The sequence below is a fragment of the Poromitra crassiceps genome, assembly GCF_964638095.1.
Source record: "Poromitra crassiceps genome assembly, chromosome: 1".
Taxonomy (NCBI): domain Eukaryota; kingdom Metazoa; phylum Chordata; class Actinopteri; order Beryciformes; family Melamphaidae; genus Poromitra; species Poromitra crassiceps.
This window is the reverse complement of record NC_139623.1, coordinates 130,922,286-130,939,842: the sequence shown is the minus strand read 5'-3', so window position 1 is coordinate 130,939,842 and position 17,557 is coordinate 130,922,286. Positions and strand designations below refer to the sequence as shown.

The 17,557-nt window shown below is 45.9% G+C and overlaps 1 protein-coding gene across 1 annotated transcript in view; it reads left to right on the top strand.

Moving 5' to 3' along the window:
• The window catches only part of fat3b (FAT atypical cadherin 3b), a gene marked incomplete at both ends in the record, with an annotated part of 214,011 nt that overhangs the window by 181,492 nt on the left and 14,962 nt on the right, over window positions 1-17,557 (top strand). The window contains 4 exons of the mRNA XM_083633105.1: window positions 1,910-2,067; window positions 2,155-2,683; window positions 8,628-8,781; window positions 13,030-13,168. Coding sequence (XP_083489231.1) covers window positions 1,910-2,067; window positions 2,155-2,683; window positions 8,628-8,781; window positions 13,030-13,168 — 980 coding nt within the window. The remainder of the gene's footprint in view (window positions 1-1,909; window positions 2,068-2,154; window positions 2,684-8,627; window positions 8,782-13,029; window positions 13,169-17,557) is intronic.

Genomic DNA, 17,557 nt, shown 5'->3' with positions numbered 1-17,557 from the left:
ATACAGAACAATTCTGACAGTCACTAGATGTATTTGCACCTGCCTGTTGATTCCCACAGGCCCAAGTATGTTCACAATCACATACCCCCCCCCACTAAATATAATACAAACAGACTAACATATGACAGGAAAAATAAATATATAGACCTACATACATACATACATACATACATGCATACATACATACGTAGGCTACATACATACATAGGCTACATACTGTACATGCACACATACATATAGTACACAAAAAGGAAAGAAAGAAGAGAAAAAAAAAACATTGATAAAAATTGCCGTCGACCTCCCCCTATCCAATCAGAGAAATGTTGACAATTTCTGGGAAACGGAAAGGCAGGTCGCGATGCCTTCAAAAATCTCAGGGCTTAAAATTCTATTTGCAAAATGGGGGGAATTCCCCCCTTATGTTCTTCAGATAGGGGGGATTTATAGATTTTGGGGGGGATCTGTCAGACTTTGGGGGGGGCGTTTTTCAGCCGATACTATAACCGACAAATATCTGCTTCTCATGTCCGATAAGCGATAATTTCACATTTTTGTATTTAAAAAAGGAATTTCTTAACCTGTAGTTTATGCACACCTGAGTCTAAATTACTATGGCTTTTGTCATTGTGTTTTATCTGCAGACTAGGAGCCATAGGCTTTTGGTTCTATCAAAGCCTTTATTTTTTGTATTGAGTGATACACTTTAATAAAACACTCATCATATTATTTCAGAAGTTCTTTGTTTTGTGTTCAGTTAGATTTGGTTAGGTCAGAGCAGAGCTCTGGAATATTAGTTGAATCATCCATCTTTCCTCACTACATCTGCCTTTCTTACTGTCATTTTACTGGCAAAGCTGTAACAAATTTGGCTTTGGGGAGTTCTACTGTATTTAAGTGAATGGGCAGGCATGGGAAGTCTGTCCCACTATAAATCATTAGGCTATCTGTCTGTGTGTTTCCACCTGATTAAAGAAAATGCATTATGTGATGTTGACTGATGTTTTATGTATTACATAAAATCACACGTTTTCTTTAATCAGGTGGAAGCGTTTTTCAATCAAAGGTGAAACAACACAGATATTATGGTTTATAGAGGGACTTACCCCCCACGCAATTTAACGATAGCTCCGGTTAGCCACTGTAATGTTAGCCGGCTGTTCTAGAGCCACCGACCGACACAAAACCCGGACGTTTGATTTCTGGTACGTATTAGGTGCTTTGAAAGCCCGATATTTGGTCACAACAAATATGCTGCTTGCCGAGCGGGGAGAATACACCTCTGTCTGAGAAAACGTGTGTTCCGCTCTGTCGGCTTAACATTGTAGACATTTTGGTGCGCAAACAATTGCGGGACTTCTCCCGCATTATGAATTGGCAAAAATATGCCCGATTCTCGCAATCCCGCGCCGAATTTTAAGCCCTGAAACTATATGTATTTTTTCACCCCGAATCCAGCGCCGCCATCCGTGAGTCTCTATGAGTTACGGTTGCGGAGATACATCCGCCGTGCCTGCAGGACTACAGGAGACCGATAGAGTCCAGATTACTGACCAAACACTCTATTTCAGTGATTGATGTCAGAGCCATTTAACACTTATTTTAACACAAAAACATCACTGAATGCAGCTTTAAGCAGAGGCTTTACTCTAGCAGTCTTTAGAGTAGGGGGGACAAGACCTGAGGACAGTGCTCTGGGGGTGTGAGAGAAAGAATAAGCAGCAGAGAGTGCTGCTGTCTTCAGGTATGATCGGGCCAGAAAGTGGAGGGATTGAGATAGAACATGGGCTGAGATGGTCTCAGTTTTCCTAACAGCTCAGTCCTCCAGCAATAGTAAAAGGATTACTGGTGCAAATTGGGTAATATTTAATTGTATGCCTGCGTGTCTCTGTGTGTTGGATGTGTACTGTAGGCCAGACCTCTCTGAGTTTCTCAGAAAACAGTTACATCAAGTACAGAGTGACAGAGAGTGCCCAGAGCGGAGAGCTGAAGCTCAGCCTGAGGATCAGAACACTTCAGAGAAGAGGAGTCATCATGTTCACACGCGTTAACCCCTGCACCATGCTCAAGGTACACATGCTGCATACACTACCCTACCATCCACATGCTGCACTTTACTGTAGCACAAAGATAGATGTGTATTTTCTTCTTCCTCAGATTGAGGGGGGTCGACTGTGGTTCCAGCTGGACTGTGACAACACCCTTGGTATTATGGGTATCTCTGGCAGACCGATAAACGACGGCCTCTGGCACACTGTTTCCTTGGAGCTGACTCGCAACTATACCCTCCTGTCTTTGGATGACAGCTATGTGGAGCGTCGCAGAGCAGCCAGAGCACCTGTCCACCTTTGGCCTCTGGCCCCTGACTCATCCTTCTTCTTTGGGGCCCGGGTGAGGCCACCAGGCGGGCCCGGTGACAGGCCGAGCCAGGGGCCGGGGAGGAGCCCAGGTCTAGGCCCGGGGGATGGCAGTGTGAGGGCCCCCCTGCGGGCACAGAATGGCTTCCAAGGCTGCCTGGGCTCGCTGATGCTAAACGGTAACGAGCTGCCCCTCCAGAATAAGAGGAGTGGTTTGGCCGAGATAGCCGGGCTGAGTGAGGTCAAGCTGGGCTGTGTGCTCTATCCAGATCCATGTGTCAGTCAGCCCTGCCTCAACGGAGCCAGCTGCAGCAGCCTGCCTTCCGGAGGTGTGTCACCCTGTGGATTTCTGTTGTTGTATGAGTGTGCTGTCATGTTGAACATTTCAATCAATTCAGTCAAAAGTTTCCAGGATTTACTTGAATTTGTCTATTATGTAGTGGTGTAACAATACACATATTCGTATCGAACCGTTTAGGTACGAGGCTTTACAGTAGGTTCAATACGCATTGCAAACCCAACTAATCTTTCACTGCTGAACAGTGCAAGTCGTCTACAAGGATATCATGGTAAGCTAAAAAGACGAAAGGTGGGAAAAACATTGTCGAGAATTGAACTACAAATTGAAACCTGACTGAATTTAAACACTGTACAAAATGGCCTCAATGTAGCTTTAATTGTTATGAAATCCTGGCTCATAAATATTAACTTAACTTTAACTGTGGGACCGCCAACTGCTGCTCCATAGCCTCAACAATCTCCTCACTGGCAGAACTACTGTACAGTGATACCTGGATACTCTCCTCTGCAAGCTTTGGCTTCACATCCTTCTCTTTATACTTCTCTTCTGAGACTCTGAATACCTCCCAAGCTCCTGCCACACACTCTTTTTTATTTCCCTCAGCATATCCCTCATCCACTGATGAGCTCTTTCTTTCTCCGTTTCCTGGATTTTATCCTGCCTCTGTCTGTCTCTGCCTCTTGACAACACACTCGGAGACAAATTAACTGTTAGCTATACACTGTTCAACCACATTACACAAAAAACATGTCAACCTCCACAACTATAGCTACCATTGAGCCAAGCTAAATGCTTTGCCAGGGTGAGCTAACATGCTAACAAACTAACCCAGCTAACAGCTGACCAAATTAGCATTGCAGCTAGCGTGAGCTACGCTTAGCTTCAAAACCAGCACAGACCCGGACAAAACACACACACACACACACACACACACACACACACACACACACACACACATATATATATATATATATATATATATATATATATATATATATATATCCTGGACGAGCCCCACAATTGTTACAAAACAGCCTCACCGTAGCTGTCAATTGTTATGAAATCCTGGCTCGTCATTATGAATGTCTAATAATTGTTATGCACTACCGGCCTAGCATACAATTCTCTCCCTGTACTTGAATAGTAAGGCTCACACGCTTATGTGTTTGCAAATTAACTATTTTGTCTAAGGTAAAACTCAGGCAGGATCTAGCATAACCCCAGACACCTTGGCACGGTGGACTGGCGTCGGCAACTCTGCGGCTCGGTTCCTGGGTTGGACCAGCCCAGACTTCACTGTGTTGGCTGTACAGTTCATAAGGGTTTGGGGATCTGTTCCCCAAACGATGATGATGATCAGAATCAGAATCAGAATCAGAATCACTTTTATTGCCACAGTATGCAAGTTACATACGAGGAATTTGTCTTAGTGTCTGTATGCAGCGTAGAGCGTTACATCAATATACAGGGATAAGAAGTAGGAAGATAACTAACGGCAATCGCAAGGTTGCAAGTGCAATCAAATCAAATCAAATCGAGTCAATATATACAATATGTACATGAGTGGTGAAATGTTCTGTGGATGATAAATATGAATTTACGTTGGATTTACATGAGATTTACAGACTGAGTTAAATATACATTAAATAGGCAGTGGATTTACATGAATTTACAGTCAGAGTTAGATAAGAGTTTACATTGAATGTACATTAAATTTACAGGCTAAGTTAAATAGGCATTAATGTGCAGGGAATTTAAATCAATTTTCCAGTCCCAGATAGACAGGCATTAAATTAGATACAGTATGAGTTCCAGTTTTATGGGGGGGGGGGGGTTCAGTTGGGTTTAGGAGGAGGTGAGTTTGTGTGTGGGGGGGGGTTGTTGGTGAGGCCCTTGGCGGAAGGGGTTTCCGGGCCTTGTTGGTGAGGCTGATGGCGGTTGGGAAGAAGCTGGTCTTGTGGCGGGTGGTTCTGGTCTTGGCAGACCTCAGTCTCTTGCCGTGGGGGAGTGTCTTAAAGAGTTTGTGGCCAGGGTGGGAGGGGTCAGCCATGATTTTGCGAGACCGCTTCAGTGTCCTGGCTGCGTGCAGGTCCTGGAGGGATGGCAGGTTGCATCCGATTATCCTCTCAGCGCAGCGGATGATGTGCTGAAGTCTGTTGATGTCTTTTTGAGTGGCAGCAGCATACCAGACGGTGATGGAGGAGGTGAGGATAGACTCAACGATGGAGGAGTAGAAGTGCACCATCGTGGCCTTTGGCACTTTGAATTTCTTCAGCTGCCGCACAAAGTACATCCTCTGCTGTGCCTTCTTGTGAGAGCTCTGATGTTCAGCTCCCATTTTAGGTCCTGGCTGATGATGGTCCCCAGGAAGCGGAAGGACTCCACAGTGTTGACTGGGGAGTCACCCAGGGTGATGGGGGAAGGTGGAGCTTTGTGCTTCCTGTAATCCACAATCATCTCCATTGTTTGTTGAGCATTTAACACCAGGTTGTTTTGACTGCACCAAGTCACCAGATGGTCAACTTCCTGTCTGTATTCCGCATCATAGGGCTCATGATGAGCCCTATGAGGGTGGTATCATCTGCGAACTTCAGGAGCTTGACAGACTGGTGACTGGAGGTGCAGCTGTTGGTGTACAGACCGAAGAAGTAGGGAGAGAGGACACCGCCCTGGGCAGCACCGGTGCTGATAGACCGAAAGTCAGTGATGTGCTTACCCAGTCTCACGTGCTGCTTCCTGTCAGTCAGGAAGTCTGAGGTCCATCTGCAGATGGGGTCGGGCACGCCCAGCTGGGAGAGTTTCTCCTGTAGCAGGGCTGGGAGGATCGTGTCAAATGCCGAGCTGATGCTATTAAGCAACTTCTGCTGGCAAGATCCTTCACACGTTTAATAGTCATATAAAGGGGTGAAAACAGGAGTGAACAGATAGTAGTCCCAGTGTTTATCCAGAAGATGACTCAGGATTCTGCCAGGAGAGGGGATTTCAGACTTCACCAACACAAAGTCCACTGTGAGTTAGGCCGCCAGGATACAGCAAAGTAGGGGGGGGGGGGGCGAAGGCTCTGGCCATGTCTGCTGGTCTGCCTCCCCTGGTGGAGAAACAAGCTCATGGGAAGGGAGGCACACAGAGCTAAGTGGAGGGTCTGCCTTCATATGATTAGTTGTGGTTAGTGTGTGTGTCTGCTGATGCACCTAATCACAGGCGTGTGATTAGGCAGTGTGTGTGGGGGGTTTGTGGGGGCTTGGCTTGGTAAGCCCTCATTCTGCTGCCAATGCAACCACCCAAAAGAAACCCTGGGCAGGGCAAAGAAAACCTCATCCATCAGCAGCACTGTGCCAAGCTGACTGAGAGGGCTGCAATCATTACACTCAATGCTAAGTTGTCCAAAACAAAAACAACACACTGGCATTATAGCTCACCTTAAAATATCAGTCTGAAGCTAATAGTGATGCTAACACCACTTCTACTAATGACAATCATTTTAGCTCTTACATCTGTCAATGCCACAGCTGAATTAGTTTAATTCCCTTGATTGCCAACATAACAAGCAACAAACACTAAAGCCCCACTAAAACGCACAGGGAGCGTCAGACGCTAGGCGTTTGGAAGCCCACCCATTGTTTTAAACGGCCGAACACGCACCAAGAGCATTCTGACGCACGTCAAACTGCCATGATGCCCGTATACTCCGAACCCGTTTCGATTTTGGAGCATCAAACGAGGTTCCAGCAGCGACCAAAGCGCTCTGAGCACCCCCCCCCCCCCCTCTCTGCCCACTTCCATCCCCGTCTGTCTCGCTGCTCCTCAAACACATCTCACGGCAGTTTACATACAGCAAGCATGTCAATACGCTACAGTGTAGCGACAGTGTAGCGTATTGACATTCTCGCTAGTGTAGCGGCTACACTATAGCGAGAATAATGTTCTAACCCATCGGCTAGCAAAATATAGCCTATCCCTGGATGTCATGATGAGATTAGATTGGTGAAAGTTTGGACAGAATGATTGCATAATTTTTTCGCGCAGTGCAGCTTTATTCTCCTCCGCCTCTGCACGGCAGACAGGTAGGATGATCCACAACAGCCTCTGAATGACAGGGGCACAAAACGACGGTATAGAACAACTTTTTTTTCATCGGTTCGCCTGCCTACATTATAAATTAGTGGCCTTTCACCCCAAAAACTGATGGTTCTGTCATTCTGTGGTGTATATTTCAGATCTGACGCTTGCAGTGTGCTATTAATTAATACACAGGACAAGATGTTACTATCCCTTGTGCCAAAATCCGAGGAAAAACACATTTAGGACCCCAATCCAGAATAAAACAAGCTAACAGGCTAACAAACTAATACACAAGACACAAATCACCAGTTACCTACCCTAGCCAACAGCAGTATGAAGCATGTCATTGGGGTTTTCAAGTGGGCACCTTCCTTCACCAATGTTTCGTTAAGTTAGGCCCACGACACCTCAAGAAGGCTTAACGGTGTAATCCAGCGTCCTGGAAACACCCCCCTCCATGCTACCACCGCACAACTGCATATTACCTCACTATCTAAGCCTAGCTATCCAGGTCGGTTCGGTATGACATTCCTAACTACACCACCACTGTCAATGATTCAGCCCTGTTGATGCGGACCGTCAATCATAACCAACAACAAACAATCAATCTGTGCTATATCAGAATCAGAATCAGAAATTTGAATCATGATGATGATGTGATTAGCTAGCATCTCCCCGCTAGCGACTATAGTAGCTCCAAATAGCATCTACTAACAGTGTCATCAGCTCTGTGTCTTTTCCGAGGCGTAGGTGTCCAAAGTCCCACGTATGTTCCAAACAATCCTTTGTGTCAGCCAGCCGACTGCTTTTGTATCAGTCCATTTTCTCTATCTCATTTCCCCGGGAGCCAATAATTACCCTTCACCCCGGATGTGAAAAGTCAGTCTCTCCCTAGAGCTCCATCTAGCACTAAACCTGCCATCAATAACTCAATAATACATGTCATACCATTACTAAAATGCTATCAGTGAAGCTTGATAAGTAGGAAAAGATGATATTGTAAATATTATGGAAGGCCTCTCAGACTCATGAGTTTGACCTCAAGATGTATCATAACAACTGTGAAAATAATAAAATAAATTAGTCAAATAAATAAAAATAAATTACACATTTTAAAAGCAAGGACATTTCTCTGGGATTTCACTTTTTTGCTGTAAGATAAGATAAGATAAGATAATCCTTTATTCGTCCCACAAGGTGAAATTTCAGTGCTACAGCAGCAAGTGGACAGGGTTAAAAAAAGAGACAGCAACATAATAGCACGTAGGCTATGCTCAACAATAGTAAAAACTGAATATAGCAAATTACACAACTAAGAATTGCATTAAAAGCACAAAATTACATTAAAGTGCTAGATAAAAGTGCATTTAGCAGCCATTTTAGCAGCAATTTAAAAACCATTGTTCACTCAAGAGTGTACAGAATTAAAAAGTCTGACAGCCGCTGGGAGGAAAGAACTCCGAAAACGCTCCCTCACACACTTTGGATGAACTAGTCTGTTGGTGGTGAGGGAGCTCTCCAGGGCTGTCACAGTGTCGTGCAGAGGATGGGAGTTGTTCTCCATCAGAGAGGCCAGCTTTGCTCTCATCCGCTGCACACCCACCACCTCCACTGTATCGAAAACGTACAGAACTGTGATGCCACTGTATCATCGAACAGAACAGAACTGTGAATTTTGTGAATTGTTACACCCGTACTATTATGTGTTAAGCGTCTTTGATGAAGCATCCACATATTGATTGTTATTTTCAAAGACACATGATTTTGACTCGTATGTGTATGACATGTATGTGCAGTAGTGGCCATGTACAATGTATTCTGCTGGTTTGTAAACCTTGATGTCATTACTCACATATCACATATTAGACAATTTGTTATTAATTCTCACATGTTTAATCTCTCCCCAACAGGCTTTGTGTGCAGCTGCAGTGCAGGCTTCACTGGAGGGCGCTGTGACATTGAGCTGACGTCCTGCATGCCAAACCCATGTCAGAATGGTGGGCACTGTAAGCCGGTGGGCAGCGCCTTTCTCTGCGGGTGCCCCAGAGGACTCACAGGACTTGTGTAAGATACCATAGCCTGCAATCACACATCCACCGTTAAGCCTTAATCACTGATTGGACGGAAAGTGTTGATGACAATTAGTATGAATTAGTATAGTGATGAATTAGAAATGTAATCACATTCCGTGCCAAGCGGTTACACTCTATCACATTAACTCATTGAGTGCCAATGACGACAATCGTCGTCAATTCAAATAGTAACGTTGAGTGCCAATGACGACGATTGTCGTCAATTGCGTTTTTTGATGGTGGGACGTGGATCAAAGCCTGATGCATCTCCTGTGAAAGTATGGGGGATGTCGAATGTGTAGAAGCTATTTTACGGACCCATTAGGTGGCGACAGTGCTCTCCAGATTAGAGAAAGGTCAGGAAAACAGCAGGAAAAAGCCGTGATGAAAGAGAAACCGATGCATGCTGCAGCCAGAGCCATATAGATTGCTCTGGCTGGAGCTAACGTTAGCTGCGAACAGCAGTCAATCCACTCCCACAACTGAGCCCCTCTGTCTCTGCTGCATAGTTTCTCCACACGATTAGCCGCCAGAAAAGTAGCACCCGACGCCGAAGGGCCTAACCATTCTCAGCAGTCCAGTTTGGCTTTTCGGTGTCGCGCTGGGAGCCGGCGCACAAAAACGGAGCGCTCCGAAAATAGACGCTGGGTGCATGTTAGGCTGTGTGTTAGTGTGGGGATGAGTTTCTCCAAGCTCCGCCGGCATGCAGGCTGTGTGTTGGTGTGGGGGTGAGTTTCTCCCAGCTGTGGCATGCAAGCTGTGTGTTGATGGGGATGAGTTTATCCCAGCTCCATGCAGAGATTCGTCGCCTGACACACGCAGCAGAGCGAGCAGAGCCACCAGAGACACTCCCACGGAGGAGGAGTTTGGAGTTGAGGGGGGTGGGGGTGCTGCAGCTGAGGGGGGGGGGGGGGGGGGCACGCAGGGCACCACAACTACACCACGTCACTACATCAGAAAATATTAGCTTCAGAGTCAGTGAATGTGCTTGAAATGCTTCATTTCACAAAAGGATCAGAGAGGATACACGCACATCCAAAATCCAAGTTGGGCAGGTGCTGAGCTCAAAGGTGAACAATAAGTGAAAAATGAATAAAAAGCTCGCACACTGCAAGGGCTCCTAGTTTGTGTTTTTTATTTCAAACACCCAACAAAAAAGTGACGTTTCGAGCAAAGCTCTTCATCAGACTGGCAAAGGACTGTGAGACGCCATCTTAAATACATACAGGTCAGGTCATATGATACAATTAGCTCCAATGCAATCAAGCAAGATGGGTTACAGCTGTGGTTACATGGTCAGGTGAATACAATAAAGTACTGGTTGGAAACAATATGTATGAAAACAACTAGAGACCATACATAATGACAAATCTTAAAGTTGCTCTTTGAATAGATCAAATTTGGTATAAAATACCATGTATCAAATAGGTGACGTGTGACCATGTGTGATCAAGAATAAGAGTACATATGAAAATAGTAAATAGTAACATTATCAAAATGTGATAGACAAAAATAGGAATTAAAGTTAAAATTAAAGACCCTCACTAGGATGTACCAGACCCCACAGTCAGGCTGAAAGGCCGTCATCAAGGGTGGGACTAAGCTTAGAGGCGCCTCCAAGTGTCTCATGGGTGTATTACAATAAAACAAAGCCTGAGACCAACAGTTGAGAGATACCTATAGGAGTATACATAATTATGTAGATCAAGACCAACAGTTTAAATACATCAAGGAGTATTCAACAATGTATAGACCACGACACAGTTTAGAGATACCATAGACAAGTTTATATAAGGAATCAATGCCAAAGTAAAGAAAAACTTTCATAGAAAAGGGCGGATATCCATCTCCTCATTGATGCCTCATTTCACAAAAGGCTCATTATCTCAGCTTCTAATTTGAAACGTCTGTTTTTGCTGAAATCAACCTATCTTCTCCGGCTGATAACTAAAGAACGGAAAATGATATCAATAAACTTTTTTTTGCTGATGATACAATAGACTCTCATCGTTCTTTGTGCGTGTTCGGTGTTTACGTAAGGGATAATGTATATTGAGGCGGTGATTACGGGGGAAATAATGACCGACAGGTGATGATTGAGCCCGACGCGCAGCGGACGGCTTAATGATTCACCTGAAGGTCATTATTTCCCAGTAATCACCGCCTCAATATACATTATCCCGCTTAGAACATGGCCTACAACTAAATCATTCAATAATCTGACAAAAATAATTATTCAAATAGATTTTTTAATAGCGTTTTCAACGACAAAGCGGTTTCATTCGTAATCGGCACACAAGACACCACAGCTGCAACTGGTTGGCCTAATTAGTAGTGTTTGCTGACAAAAAGCTCTTATCAACTGATTAATCCAGGTGTGGCAGAGCAGCGGTCGGTTGTCGAGAAATAATGACCGGTGAATCTTGTTGATTGACCAATCAGAATCGAGTATTCAAGAGAGCCGTGTTCTAAATAGTAATATGTAAGGGATAATGTATACTGAGCCGGTGATTACTGTGGAAATAATGACCGACAGGTGAATGATTTAGCCCGACGCGCAGCGGAGGGCTTAATATTCACCTGAAGGTCATTATTTCCAGTAATCACCGGCTCAGTATACATTATCCCGCTTAGAACACGGCCTACAACTAAATCATTCAATAATCTGAAAAAAATAATTATTCAAATAGATTTTTTAATAGCGTTTTCAACACAAAGCGGTTTCATTCATAATTGGCACACAAGACACCACAGCTGCAACTGGTTGGCCTAATTAGTAGCGTCTGCGGACAAAATGCTCTTACCAACTGATTAATCCAGGTGTGGCAGAGCAGCGGTCGGTTGTCGAGAAATAATGACCGGTGAATATTGTTGATTGACCAATCAGAATCGAGTATTCGAGAGAGCCATGTTCTAACACACAATATTCTGTGGGCCTCGAGAAATCACTGAAAACGCTCTGAAACTCTGGCACTGGGAGCGTCCGTTCTCCAAAAGTGGCTGGCACTCAATGAGTTAACATTAAGAGCCATACACGCACACACACACACACAGCTTGGCTTCGGTCTCGTTAAGCTTGCGTTCTGTTGTGGCCAGCAAGTCGTCCATTTTAAACACTCGGCGCTCGGTTTTGTCTAGCCTTCTCATGTTACTATCCACTCTGGTTGTTATGGCTTCCAGTGCACTCGTAAATTTGGTCAGATTCTCCTCAATCATCTTGCCGACACTTTCGGTGACTTCTCGTGCCACGTTTGACGTGCAGCTACATTCAGGTGGGTCGCCATCTTGTTGGACCTCTGTCTTCACCTCTGTTGCTCCTCAGAGCACTGAGATTCAGCTTGTTTAGTTTTCCGCCCGTGGCCGAGCTGCTTTCTTTGCCTGACATCGTCAGGAACTATTTACGGTTCAATTAGAAGTAAAAATATCAGTCTGTGGTCAGATAAAACGATAATTATGGTCGATGGAGCGGGAGCTCAGCGCGAGTTCACCTGCATAACATGGTGTTGAGGAGACGTCTGACATTGGAGAAAGATAACCTATTTGGGATGAACCCTGTCTGGTCAGGATGAATGATGGATGACAAATGTCTATTTAGCCAGGTATTTTTTGGAGAAAACTGTTGCGCCTTTGTTTGTCCCTTGTTCTGGTTTGGCTGCAGGTGCGGTGGTCCAGAGAATATGAAGGAAAGCTGACAGAATAGACTCGCTCACTGCATAGTAATTTAAGGAAGACTCCTTAGACTGAGACTTGCGAAAATATAATTTTCTTTTATTAGCCCATAAAGTGCTCGGTGCTCATAGTGAAAATAAAAAAGCAAACGTTTCGGTCCTAGGACCTTCGTCAGTGCTGGGTATGTGGATCACTGGTCAATGGTATTTAGCCGGGTAGCCAGCGTTTTAGTGATTACCTTTCTGTCAAAACTCTGGAGCGCTATGGGTCTGTAGCTGCCTGGGTCTCCAGAATGTAAGCTCTTTATATAAAGAAATGCACTGTGAATAGAGCATTTATTTTATTTCTTCTCTCCTCCACTTTGTGACTCTTCTTCTTTGATTCGTCTATTTTCCTTTGATACCAACCATTTTCTCCACTCCTCTGCATAGAAATGTGTGTGTGTGTGTGTGTGTGTGTGTGTGTGTGTGTGTGTGTGTGTGTGTGTGTGTGTGTGTGTGTATGCGTGCGTGCGTGCGTGCGTGCGTGCGTGCGCATGCGTGCGCATGCGTGCGCATGCGTGCCTCTGCAGATGTGAAGAGGATGTCAACGAATGCGACCGGGAGGAGTGTGAGAACGAAGGAGAGTGTGTGAACACGTTTGGGGCATTCTACTGTAACTGTTCAGAAGGCTTCGACGGTCAGTTTTGTGGGATCATCCGTGACACACAGGTACCGTATGAGCAATGGTAGAAAGAGTGAACACACACAATAATCACACGCACACGTGCACACACACACACACACACACACACACACACACACACACACACACACTTCATTTCGAACTCAAGCTCTCACTCTAGTGCCATCTCGCTGCAAACCGCAGCAACTGGAAGAATATAATTTTGCTCCATTTGACCACCTACCGACAGGTGGCGTGGTAATCTTGGGACTGAGGCAGTCACCCACATTCCTTTCCAGTCTGCCCAGATCCCCAAGACGCCACTCCTCGTTCTTCCAGCCCACCTGGTAGACGTGTCATTGAAAGCTCCGTGTGCTAATAGGCCCTTCTCACGGTGGCCATTTTGTGTCGAAAAGGCAGGATAAACACAGGTGCAAGCAACACACTAATATAATAATAATATAATAAACTTTATTTATATAGCACTTTTCAAAACAAATGTTACAAAGTGCTTAACAGGCAATAAAAAACATAGGAGTACATTGATGCAGGTAAAATGATAGCAATGGTGGGCCTTCATCAAACACAGCTAAAACAATAAAAGCAGACCCAATTAAAACAAGTATACGCACGTAAAAGACTGAACCGTAAAACAAAAAACAATAAAACAATAAAATAATAAAACAATAAAACAATAAAAAATATAAATGTGCAAATTAGAGGAATGCCAGTCTATAAAAATGAGTTTTCAGCTGTTTTTTAAAAATAGACACCGATGTCGATAGACGGATGTCCATTGGAAGCACATTCCAAAGCTTTGGGGCCCGGACCGCAAAAGCCCTATCTCCTTTAGTAGCGAGATTGGCTCTGGGCACGATGAGGAGGACTTGAGTAGCGGATCTAAGATCACGGTTAGGTTGATAAAAAGATAAAAGGTCAGCTATGTAGTCTGGGGCCAGTCCAAGATGGGCTTTAAAAGTAATTAATAAAATTTTAAAATCAATTCTAAAATGTACAGGGAGCCAGTGCAGTGAAGCTAAAATGGGTGTGATATGATCTCTTTTCTTAATACCCATTAAAAGCCTAGCTGCTGCGTTCTGTACAAGTTGCAGGCGTGCCAACTGCTTCTTAGTAAGGCAAGAGTATAAAGAGTTGCAGTAGTCCAATCTTGAGAAAATAAAAGCATACATGACCTTTTCTAGGTCTTTAAAACTCATAAAAGATTTGATTTTTGAGATGATTCTCAGGTGGAAAAAGGAGGTTTGGACGACTTTCTTTATGTGAGATTCAAAGTTGAGGTTTGAGTCAAAAATAACCCCTAGGTTCCTGGCCGAGGGCGTGATGTAGCCTGCAAGGGAGCCTAATTGGTTTTTAAGTGGCTCAGTTGAGGAGTTAATGAGGGTTTCCATCTTCCATGATTGGAAGTTGGAAACCTTCATTAGTGTTTTGCTTGCACCTGTGTTTATCCTGCCTTTTCGACACAAAATGGCCCCCGTGAAAAGGGTCTATTAGATTGCGCTCTGAGGCAGAGCTAATTCCGTCTTATATTGCCCAACTAAACAAGGCGTTCGGTGGATGAGATTCTTCAGGCTTCGGGGACCCGATCCTGCATTCTCTTCACCAAGGGCGACGATCACAGCTCATCAAAAGCTAAGAGTGTCTTGCCTTATCTTGTGTTAACACATTCTGCTTAGGCTACCGCCGTGTAGCTTGCATGCTCTTACCCCGGCTGGTGTAACGATTGAGTCTGAGATATTAGCTTAGCGAATACGCTAGCTAGGTCAGCTTGCTTCACACGAGTGTGTTTGCCGCTTCTCTCAGTCCTTAACTAGATAGCTAGCTTGCATCCGTGCAAATAGCATCGACTAGTTGACCCGTCCGACAGAATGGTGGCTCCACTCTCAGGTGGTGGAACAGATTTGGGCCAGGTTCGGCCGCGCCCACTTTAATCTCTTCGCATCGCGGCGCGCGACACACTGCCCACTGTGGTTCTCGATCCAAGAGGACAGTCCCCCGCTGGGCCACGACGCGCTGGCACACGCGTGGCCCCGGGACGGGCTCTATGCGTTCCACCCGATCCCCCTGATTCGACAGGTGTTGGACAGGATGAGGGAACATCGCCTGCGGCTTATTTTGGTGGCCCCCTTTTGGCCCAAGCAGATATGGTTTGCGGACCTGATCTCCTTGGCGCAGGGACCGCCCTGGGCGTTGCCGTTGGATCTCCTATCCCAGGCGGAGGGGGAGGTACTCCACCCCTCCCCCAGCAACTAGCAGCCTGGTTCCTGAACGGGACCATTTGCTAGCCCAGGGCTTGCCCGAAAGTGTGGTGTGCACTATTCAGAGTGCTAGCGCTACTTCGACCCGCTCTCAGTACACGTACAAGTGGCGGGTCTTTTTGCGTTGGTGCACGGACAAAGGTGTGGATCCAGTGAACTGTGGTATGCGGCCCGTTCTCTGTTTCCTTCAGAGCCTTCTTGACGCGGGCCAGTCCCCGCAGTCTCTTAAGTTGTACGTAGCCGCGATTTCTGCTTGGCACATGGGAATTGAGGGTAGGCCCGTGGGGGGGGGGGGGTGTTATGACCCAGTGTGGGTTATTTCTGTGGCAGTCCACACTCGGGAAGAGACTATCCATTTATGTTGAGTTTTGACATGTGTTTTTCCTCCCTACCCCCGGTGGAGCTGTCACTCCATTCCCATGTTCTTTTACTACAGGTGCGGCTGGTGATTGGTTGGGAGGCTGATGGGACTGGTCTTAAAAGGAGCCTGGGCCGAGACCTCTTCACTCTTCTTTTCCTCCTCCCAACCAGGCTGTGTCACGACAGGAGCTGGCTTATTCCCTGTTTGTTAGCCTAGCTAATCACATTAACAATTGTATCATTACTAACTTTGTATTATAATTGTGTGCAGTCCATATAGCAGCATGTAGGGGTGAGAAGCTCTGATTTCTCCTTAGTTACCTTTTTTCCTGTGTTTTTGTTATTAGTTAAGCAGGTAAGATCAATGTTGTTTATTTGGGGGGGTTTTGTTTACAGGTAAGCTTAGAGTTTAATATAGATTTTGTTTGTTATGTTGAGTGGGCTCATCCTGATGCTCTCTGCTGCTATACTTTAATAAATCACTGTGGACTGCAAAACCTTTCGTGGCATGGTCATCCTTGGGAGAGGGGAAAGGGGGAGTCACTTTTTGTTGTGTTATGCTGGTTATCACATAGGTCGGGCATAACAGGGGGGCTCCCTCTAGTCTCGCACTTCATGAAGGGGGCGCGTAGGTTGCGCCCGCCGTCGCGGTGCGTCTTTCCCAAATGGGACTTGGTCACGGTGCTGGACGGGCTCGCGGGTCATCTGTTCGAGCCCTTGGACTGCGTTGATCTGAAGTTTCTGTCTTTGAAGACCACGCTGCTGATGGCCTTGTCGTCAGGAAAGAGGGTTGGTGACCTGATTGCCCTCTCGGTGCAGCAGTCCTGCGTTGTGTTCGCGGATGATGGGCGCAGGGTCACGTTGTGACCTAACCCTGCGTATCAACCTGAATTGTAATGCCAGCTTTAGGTCTATGGTCATAGACTTGTCAGCTTTCTGTCCCCTGCCGTTCAGTTTGGACGAGGAGTGAGGTTTGCACATGCTGTGTCCCGTAAGGGCGCTTTCGGCCTACGTGGCGAGAACGCGTTTCTTACGCACTTCAAACCAGTTGTTGGTCTGTTTCAGGCAGAGGGCCCAGGGCGGACCCCTTTCCAAGGATCGCTTATCGCACTGGATAGTGGAGGTGATTGCTTTGGCAGACTCTGCGGGTAAGGTACCCCTGGAGGGTATCAAAGTGCATAATACGCGAGGCGTTGCAACGTCTTGCGCATTATTGCGCGGTGTATCGGTGGAGGACATGTGCGCTGCAGCCTCATGGTCCTCTCATCACACGTTTGTTAGGTACTACAGTCATGACGTGTCCGGCTCGCTCTACGCGCATGCGGTACTGTCAAACGGCGAGAAAGTAGTGTCGTTGCCTCTCCAAATGCCACACGGTTGGGCATGAGCAATTCGCGGTGCTCCCCGCAGCAAGGGCAGTTGAATTTGGCACTAGAGTGAGAGCTTGAGTTCGAAACGAAGTAAAACGTTAGGGTTGTGCTACAACCCAGGTTTTACGAGTGAGAACGAGAGCTCTCACTACTCAGCCTTGCTGCGTCGATGCAACGTTGAGCAGGTGGGCTGGAAGATGGAGTGGCGTCTTGGGGATCTGGGCGGACGTGACGTTGTCACGGGGAAAGGAATCTGGGTGGCCGCCTCAGTCCCAAGATTACCATGCCACCTGTAGGTGGTTGGTTATATAAAAAAGGTAATTTTTTTAGCAAAATTATATTCTTCCAGTTGCTGCGGTGCGCAGTGAGATGGCACTAGAGTGAGAGCTCTCGTTCTCACTCGTAAAACCTGGGTTGTAACACAACCCTA